This window comes from Lycium barbarum, chromosome 10 (genome assembly GCF_019175385.1).
Source record: "Lycium barbarum isolate Lr01 chromosome 10, ASM1917538v2, whole genome shotgun sequence".
Taxonomy (NCBI): Eukaryota; Viridiplantae; Streptophyta; class Magnoliopsida; order Solanales; family Solanaceae; genus Lycium; species Lycium barbarum.
Window position 1 is genome coordinate 20,341,567 of NC_083346.1, and position 10,148 is coordinate 20,351,714.

Sequence of the window (10,148 nt, forward strand, 5' to 3'; positions counted from 1 at the left end):
TACTTAAACATATGTTAATGATATAAAAATATATGAAAAAGAAAAGAAAAGAAAAGGTAGAAGAGTTGATTAAACCCTAATTAATCCCTCATCATAAGGGACTTAAAGAGACAATTAATTAATGAAGCAAATGGAATCTCCTAATTAAAAAATTAGAGAGTGATGGATCTACCCTTAATCGCACGTATGGGGAAACCTATAGAGACAAACACTTTGTTAGTGAGAGAAATAATTGTTAAGCAACACCTTAAAGAGGTTGGATAAAAGGAAAATTCCTAAAGAGGGACACCAATTTTTTTTATGAGAAAATATAAATAGAGGTTGGGAAAAAAAAAAAAGGTTATTATAGAAACTTAACTTACATATATTGAAGGTGTAAATCTTTTTTCACAGTATCAATATACGTTTAACCTATATTATTATTTTATTTTACTATGGATGGTTCGTAGAGGCGGAACCAAGATTTAAAGTTTATGAATTCGAAATTTTAATACAAATTGAGAGACGCCATATTTAAAAAAAAAAAAAAGTTCAACATAAATAAATTTTGAAGGACAATAATAAGAGAGCTTTTCAAAAAAGGAAACAAAATATATCCTAGTTGTTTGAATGGTTGCAGAATAAAAAAAATAGATGATTTTTCTCTGCATTATTACATATATGATAAGCAGAACTATTATGGAACAATCTATCCAAAGATTAGATGATAAATTTTAGTTTATAATAGAAGTATCAGTTGTAATGAAATTCTTACCAGCTCCTCATTCTATGTAGGCTATTAAATTTAGTCAAATGGTAATTAAAGGAAGTTGTTTGTGGTTCTTTGTTACTACATGTAGGCTGTTCGCTAAGAACCAAAAGAGTAAACAGTTCATCTTTTCTTGGTCTAACAGTACTTACTTGATTACTGCACAGTATTTCTCATTTCAACATGACTTTTAAGTAGTTATAGTTAGTCAGTACGGAAAAAGGGCCAAAATTATGCTGAACCTTGGGAAATAATTCATTCATACCCTTCGTTATACTTTAGGGCCAATTATATCCTTACCGTTATACTATGAGATTAATTATACGCTTATGTCTAACAGCTGCCACGTGGCATCATCCTAGCCCTTCAAAATTATTTTCCCCTCAAATAATTTTTTACCCACTAAAATAACCCAACTCGATCTGAATATTTTTTCCAGCCAAAGGGGTAATGGGTTGGGTCCATATCAGTTTGGCTGGAAAAAAAAAATCGGGTTGGGTTATTTTAGTGGGTAAAAAATTATTTTGAGGGGAAAATAATTTTGAAGGGCTGGGATGATGGCACGTGGCAGCTGTTAGACATAAGGGTATAATTGACCCCATAGTATATCGGTAAAGGTATAATTGACTCTAAAGTATAACGAAGGGTTCCCAAAGTTCAGGGGTAATATTGGCCCTTTTCCGTATTCAATATTATGATCAGGCTTTAGCCAATAATATTATTTTTCAGCAAATGATATTAGCAGATTTTCTTTTTGCACATTATAAGAATTTCAAAAGGACTTTAACAACAACAACAACATACCCAGTATAATCCCATCAAGTGACGGCTGGAGAAGGTAAAGTATACTCAGATCCTACCTTTAAATATAGAGAGACTGTTTCTGATAGATCGTCGGCTCAAGAAAAGATGAAAAAACAGTAACTATAAAAGGCAGTAACAAAAGCAAAATAATAAGGTAAACAAGGTAAAAGAAAGAATCAATTAGCACTATAGATCTAAGAATGACGTAAATAAAAAAATACTAAGGACTTCGTTTTCCTAATTTTGAAAGTTTGGTTACCCATTTAGTTAATTTTACACAAGAAAAAATAAGACCATACAAATATATAGACAGATGAAACCAAACTTCAAAAGAATTATTTTTTATAAAATAAATACATATACAGAGAGAGAGCTGAAAATATGGGTCACATGGCATGTGGTGCACCAGCTGTGTCCACTCTTCTATCTCTCTCCCCCGCCTCCCTACTTACCCCCGCCTCCCCCAAAACACACACACAAATCCAAAGGCAGGGTTCTCAAAATTTCACTATACATACCCTTCTTACCTTCCTAACTCTGCCTTTTGACTCTCTTCACATTTATCTGTTTAAACTCCACTAATCCTGTCTTTCTCTTCACCAAAAATGGAACCTCAAGAACTGAAACTCTAGAGACTCAATCAAGAAACCTCCATTATAGCTAAAGAAAAGCTCAAATCTTTAAAGATGAAAGCTCACAAAACTGTTTTCTACCACCACCCTTTTAGCTTAAACAAACTTTTCTTGCTTAGTTTTTATCTACAACAACTCTTTGTTCTTCTCCTTATCATCTTCTTTCTTCCACCATCTTCACCAGCTTCCATTAATGGCCTTTTTAAAGACTCCCAACAGCTTCTTTCCTTTAAATCTTCACTGCCCATACAAACTTCACTTCAAAACTGGTTGTCATCAACTGACCCTTGTAAGTTCACTGGTGTTTCATGCAAGAATTCTAGAGTCTCCTCTATAGATCTTACCAGCACTTTCTTAAGTGTGGACTTCAATTTGGTTTCTTCTTATTTGCTTGGAATTTCTAATTTGGAGTCTTTAGTGTTAAAGAATACTAGTCTTAGTGGTTCTTTAACTTCTGTTGCTAAATCCCAATGCGGGGTTTCTTTGAACTTCATAGATCTAGCTGAAAATACAATTTCAGGTCCTGTTAATGATATTTCTAGCTTTGGGGTTTGTTCAAACCTTAAAAGTCTTAATCTTTCCAAGAATTTAATGGACCCTCCTGGAAAAGAAGTTAAAGGTGAAACCTTTAGCTTGCAACTGCAAGTTCTTGATCTTTCTTTCAATAATATATCAGGCCAAAGTTTGTTTCTTTGGCTTTCATCAATGGGGTTTGGAGAGCTGGAGTATTTTTCTGTCAAGGGTAACAAACTAGCTGGGAGTATACCTGAATTGGATTTCAAGAATTTGTCATATTTGGATCTTTCTGCTAATAATTTCTCAACTGGTTTCCCTTCATTCAAAGATTGCTCCAATTTGGTACACTTGGATTTGTCATCGAACAAGTTTTATGGTGATTTTGGTGCTTCACTTTCTTCATGTGGGAAGCTCAGTTTTCTCAATCTCACCAATAACAAGTTTGCTGGTTTGGTCCCTCAGCTTCCAGGTGAAAGCCTGCAATTTTTGTACTTAAGTGAGAATGATTTTCAGGGTGTTTTTCCAGACCAACTTGACGATTTGTGCAAAACTGTGGTGGAATTGGATTTGTCTTACAATAATTTCTCAGGTATGGTTCCTGAGAGCCTTGGTGGATGTTCTAGTTTGGAACTTCTTGATATTTCAAACAACAATTTATCTGGTAAGTTGCCTGTTGATACCCTCTTGAAGTTGAGTAATTTGAAGACTATGGTCTTATCATTCAACAAATTTGTTGGTGGTTTGCCTGATTCTTTCTCCAACTTGCTGAAATTGGAGAATCTGGATGTGAGTTCTAATAATCTCACAGGGCTTATTCCTACTGGGATTTGCAAAGATCCTATGAATAGCTTGAAAGTGTTGTACCTTCAGAATAATTTGTTTTCAGGCCCTATACCTGACAGCCTAAGCAACTGTACACAACTGGTGTCACTTGATCTCAGCTTTAATTATTTGATTGGAAAAATACCATCTAGTTTAGGGTCATTGTCAAAGTTAAAAGATCTCATCCTTTGGTTGAATCAGCTTTCAGGAGAAATCCCACAAGAGCTTATGTACTTGCAGGCTTTGGAGAATTTGATTCTTGATTTTAATGAATTAAGTGGATCAATCCCTGCAAGTCTTAGCAACTGTACAAAGTTGAACTGGATTTCATTGTCGAATAACCTGTTGACTGGCGAAATACCGGCTTCTTTGGGTGGTTTGTCCTATCTAGCCATTCTAAAGCTTGGTAACAACTCAATCTCAGGAAATATCCCTGCTGAGTTGGGTAATTGCCAGAGTTTGATATGGTTGGATCTCAATAGTAATTTCCTGAATGGCTCCATTCCGGGGCCTTTGTTCAAGCAATCTGGAAATATCGCGGTGGGATTGCTTACCGGAAAGCGTTACGTGTATATCAAGAATGATGGGAGTAAGGAGTGTCATGGAGCAGGGAATTTGCTGGAGTTTGAAGGGATTAGACAGGAACAGCTGGGTAGAATCTCAACAAGGCATCCTTGCAATTTCACAAGAGTTTATAGAGGCATCACTCAGCCAACATTTAACCACAATGGCTCGATGATTTTTCTTGACCTGTCTTATAACAAGTTGGAAGGTAGTATCCCAAAGGAATTGGGGTCCATGTATTATCTTTCGATATTGAATTTGGGTCATAATGATCTCTCTGGCGCGATTCCTCAAGAACTTGGAGGGTTGAAGAATGTAGCAATTCTTGATATTTCCTATAATAGGCTCAATGGCACGATTCCGAATTCGCTCACGAGCCTCACATTGCTTGGAGATATTGACCTGTCAAATAATAATCTCACTGGAATGATTCCTGAATCTGCACCATTTGATACATTTCCGGATTATAGGTTCGCGAATACTTCCCTCTGTGGGTATCCTCTCCAACCTTGTAACCCGGGGCCTAAAGCAGATGCAAATCAGCATCAGAAATCTCACCGGAAACAAGCTTCCTTGGCGGGGAGCGTGGCAATGGGTTTGCTGTTCTCCCTTTTCTGCATATTTGGTTTGATTATTGTTGCCATAGAGACAAAGAAGAGGAGGAAGAAGAAGGAGGCTGCTCTCGAAGCGTATATGGACGGTCATAATTCACATTCCGCAACTGCAAACAGTGCATGGAAGTATACGAGTGCTCGTGAGGCATTAAGCATCAACCTCGCAGCATTTGAGATGCCTCTAAGGAAGCTCACATTTGCTGATCTTCTTGAAGCCACCAATGGTTTTCACAATGACAGCCTTGTAGGGTCCGGTGGTTTTGGTGATGTGTACAAAGCTCAGTTGAAGGATGGCAGTGTTGTAGCCATTAAGAAGTTGATACACGTCAGCGGACAGGGTGATCGAGAATTCACTGCTGAAATGGAAACTATAGGGAAGATCAAGCACCGGAATCTTGTCCCTCTTTTGGGATACTGCAAAGTACTGGAAGAAAGGCTACTGGTTTATGAATACATGAAGTATGGAAGTCTTGAAGATGTCCTGCACGATCGGAAGAATATAGGGATCAAGCTCAATTGGCCTGCAAGAAGGAAAATCGCAATTGGAGCAGCTAGAGGATTGGCTTTCCTACACCATAACTGCATTCCACACATTATTCATAGGGACATGAAATCAAGTAATGTCTTGCTTGATGAAAAGTTGGAAGCCAGAGTATCTGACTTTGGAATGGCAAGGTTAATGAGTGCTGCGGATACTCATTTGAGTGTCAGCACTCTTGCAGGTACTCCTGGATACGTCCCTCCTGAATATTACCAGAGCTTTAGATGTTCGACGAAGGGAGACGTTTATAGTTATGGTGTTGTTTTACTTGAGCTTTTAACCGGCAAACAGCCAACAGATTCAGCTGATTTTGGTGACAATAATCTTGTCGGATGGGTAAAGCTGCATGCTAAAGGGAAAATAACTGATGTGTTTGATAAAGAACTATTGAAAGAAGATCCAAGCATTGATCTTGAACTTCTGCAATACTTAAAGGTTGCTAGTCAATGTTTAGATGATCGACATTGGAAGCGTCCCACGATGATTCAAGTTATGGCAATGTTCAAGGAGATTCAAGCGGGGTCAGGCATGGATTCAACGTCCACGATCGCAGCTGATGATGTCAATTTTAGTGCGGTTGAAGGAGGGATAGAAATGGGCATAAATGAAAGTATAAAAGAAGGAAATGAGCTGAGCAAACACCTTTGAATTAATGCAAAATTTTCCCCACCAGAAGAATTCTTTGGCAAAGAATGCAACGACAAGAAGATTGAGGTGCTGAGAGTTTGTTTCAGCTCCCGAATTTTTCCCCCTCTTCACCATACCAGTTAAAGGAAAAAAAAAAAAAAAAGATTGCCAGTGTAATTTTTAGCCAATTATTGTATGTATCACTAGTTCCCTCCATAAAATCTTGTGTTATTATACATAAAAAGAAGTTGTTTTTAACTTGTAACAGTGTTGTATATAAATAGTCTATGAGTTTGTTTTGCTGTATGCTTTTAGCTTTCATCAGCTTGAATTTGGTATTCTTTTGGTACATAGCATTAGATTCAGATCTAATCTTTAAAAGCAGCTGTTAGATTTGTGACCTCAGTGATGGTGACTAAGTGGAGGGTATTTTTGGCCCTTTCTTCAAGGGTTTTTCATGTGTTTCCTTTCTCATACTTCCTTTTTTTCTTTTCCTTTATCTTCAAATTTATTACTTTAAAAAATTGGAATATGTCAATGCATGTCGCTTGTTCTGCATGTGTGCAGTTAAGACATCATATCCTTCATTCAAACTGCAGGTTGTAGGGCCTTTTAATTAGGCTCTTCTTCTTTGCCCACTTCCTAACTTCAAGAATTTTCTTCAAAGAAAATTTGGCTATATGATATTTAATTGATGGCTTAAATGATAATGATAGGTAATCATTTATAAAAGTCAAATTAGTTAATCTAAAAAGTTAGTTATAACAAGTTAAAATATACTGATATTGTATGTTGCTCGGACTATTCAAAAATATTATAGCAATGTATCGGATCCTCCAAAAATATTAATAAAATATGGTACGAACCCATTAACATATATTTTTTTTTTCGATAATTCATTTGAAATACTTTCTAAATTTGGAGAACATAGATTAGTGAGATGGTTTGTTTTGCAAAATATTTTCCACTAAAGACACCCTTAGTTTTTCAAAATTTCCTCTCCAATAATTAGGTGTCTTATATGAAAAGGAAAACAATATTAGCCCTCCACCTCCCCAATTACCCTAATACATACAGACAGCTAGCAAGGCTTTGACCATTCAACTACCTTACCTCTAACGTATTTCTTCACCACATGATTGAATAGTTTATTTCTATCCTAATGAAAAGGAAATTGGAAAATTATTTGCATTTCCATCCCTCCACCACACACAAGAAAATATAACTAAATTCCACCTTTTCTTTTCTCCCCATCATTTAGAAAAGGGTATGATATTTCTTGATTTTCTTGCCCAAAACTTGCATTTAGACAAACATCTTCTAGTTATGGAAAGGGGCAAGCTAAACCTTCATTATTAGTGCAAATAACTCTTTATATTATGGGTAATTGCTTTTCTTATAACATGATACCTATTATTTATTTCAGATTATAATCGATATGTGTTATATAGAGTTACTGACAGATATCTTTCTAATCACCCGATTATGTAAATATTTATTACGCCGTCACCCTATAGAACTAAACCTCGTGTTTTAAATGTTTCCCCTCTCTGTTTTGCTTGAATTTAGTCATATCATCTGATTATGTAGTGAAATTGTTATATTATCAGTGTAATTAATCATATTATAAAAGGTTATAATTCGCCATATTTGTCTGATTATGTTTAATTACCTTTAAAGCGATCTAATAATGCGCACAAACGGAAGTTAAACCCTTTATGTATTTTCTACTTTTTGGTTTATTAATATGAAGCGCAATTAACTATAAATGCTCATTTCGATTATGATTCCCAATTATCAATGAAATTTTAAGTTGCACAAGTGGCTCTTTCACTAAGATAGTTATATACTCCATTTAAGTAGGATTTGTCACATTGTAATCTTAAATTCTACTTTTAAGATGACTATGGACCTCTCATTTCGTTGATTTTTTCCTTTGCACGCTTCCTGTAATGTGTGCATGTGCACGTGTGCTCTTTGCTTGAAGACTATGCAATTCCCATAATAAAAGCAAGAAAAAGAGGATTTTGCTACTACATGTCCAAAGCGGTCACAAAACACACCTTAAAAGTTGTAAAAGAAATTAACCTACCAAAATTATAGGTCCTAGTTGCAAGATTTGGAGCGAAAAAACATGTAACTTGCTCCCTTAGCTTCAAAACGTTTTCAATTTTTTTTGATCGATACCTGTTTAAGTAAACTTATAAGCTGGTCAAATTAACTTATAAATGCCAAAAGCATAAGTTGATTATCCATTATGATTTTTTAGCTTATAAACACTTTTAATTCGATCAAAGATTTTATTATTTAAGCAAATTCTTTTTTATTGTTTTATCCCAAATCTCCTCCCCATTCAATCTACGCAATTCGTTCTTATTCATTAAGATAGTCTTCTAAAATAATATTGTTTACTTTTAAAAATAGTTATAAGGGCATTTAAGTCATTTTCATTGTTTTATCCCAGATCTCCTCTCCATTCAATCTCCGCAATTCATTCTTTTTCATTTAGAAAGTCTTTTAAAATAACATTGTTTACTTTAAAAATAGCTTAAATTAAGGGCATTTGAGTCATTTTAGCAAGAAAAAAAAATACTTAACTATAATTTCTCCACAAACACACAAACCGCTTATTATCAGATTCAACAGTACTTAACTGTATTTTTCAACATTTAATGTTAATCAACTACTTTTAATCAGCTAAATATCTCCGTAAACTCGTAATTGCTCATACTATAAAACCCAACCCCTACCTTCGCCCTACCCATAGCAGGAATATATAAAAGGTAGAAGTATTCAATTCCAAGGGTGGACCAAATGTAATAAGGTCCCTTTATTATAATTCCGATGCATGCACGCAAAACCAATTGGATGTTTATAAATGTCACGATGCTTAGCTTAGATTACAAAATTTTTATGTTCTTTTAGTTAATAAATTGATGAAATTCAAAATTTGTCCCCTTCTTATGGACAACTTGTCATCACCCATGCTCTCTCCCGACGATGTTATGTGCTATTGTGCTTTGTGTGTGTCTGTGTGCTATCAAACCTATACGATATAATTTCCTAGAATTGTTTTTTTTTTGTTTTAAAAAAAATGAATTCAAATTTATACTCTATACATTGACATCTTAAAATCTTTTATATTAATGTAGTTCAACCGATTTTAACATGTAATTCGATATATTTTCTAGATTGCTAGTTCTAATTATTATAAACTGCTACTTATATTTATTATATGAGCGAGCTGATAGTATAAATTGTATGTCACGAAGAAAAATTTAAAAGGATAAGTCTTTCTTTTATATATATATATATATATATATATATATATATATATATATATATATATATATATATATATATATATATATGAGATTGTATGCATTTTTTAAGCTAAAAGTATTAATTTTTTAAACTGAAATTTATTATATGACAAAAAAAAAATGTTTAATATTGTTTATATTATAAGTAATTTCTAAATATACTAAATTATTTTCTGGTTTAGACTGAGAATTTATCAAACTCAAAATAGGAGGAGGATTTTTCCCTTTCTCTTTGTTCAATTCTTCTTCTTCTTCTTCTTCTTTTTTTTTTTTTTTTTTTTGGCTTGGAGAGTGTTGGGGTGTTGGGTCACTTTTTTTGTGGGCAACGTATAGTATTACTTACAAAAATACTATATCATCCACTTCCTTAGGTTTTTATCACTTCAAAGTGTTTTTGGGGGGTAAAACCTTGACTCTTCTAAATAGTCAGTACAATTAATTACAACTACCTAAGCAAAGGATTAAAGTATTTATTTCAACAAAATCGATGTGTTTTATATTACTAGTGTTCACATGCATGAAATCTTCACTTTTAATAAAGTCTATTTGATTTTTTTAATTTTACAAGTTGATTTTTTAATTAATAAACCTTCTTCCGAGAAGCGCATTATGCGTGTTTTTAAAGGGTGTATTTAAGAGAAAATATTACTTAATAAGTTTTTATTTGAAATGGAAATATTAGATTTAGAGTTTATCATTTATTTGGGTCTTCTTCGAATTCGTACAGTGTAAGCTCTATTAAAGAGGAAAATGCTCTCTACTAAGATATTTTTCATTCCCAAAACTTGATTCCGAGACCTAAAGAATGTGGAGGGATCCTATCCTCCTTCCGTAACTTTTCTTCGGTCGATATTATACGTCTATTATGATTCTTAAATACATCTTAAAAGGATAATAACTTTATTCACAAACGGATTTGTCTAAATTATCCTTCATCTCTCTTGAACATTCCACCTG

General features: G+C 34.1%; 1 protein-coding gene across 1 annotated transcript; it reads left to right on the forward strand.

Annotated features, from left to right (window-relative positions):
• Positions 1-2,002: 2,002 nt before the first annotated feature.
• LOC132615004 (systemin receptor SR160) lies at positions 2,003-6,174 on the forward strand. The gene has a single exon (XM_060329558.1). It carries the CDS (start codon positions 2,239-2,241, stop codon positions 5,887-5,889), a length of 3,651 nt encoding a protein of 1,216 aa, XP_060185541.1. The 5' UTR covers positions 2,003-2,238; the 3' UTR covers positions 5,890-6,174.
• Positions 6,175-10,148: the final 3,974 nt, after the last annotated feature.

What these genes read in the sequence shown, in the direction of transcription:
- LOC132615004 (XM_060329558.1), top strand. Translation starts at nt 2,239, where the DNA reads ATGAAAGCTCACAAAACTGTTTTCTACCACCACCCTTTTAGCTTAAAC.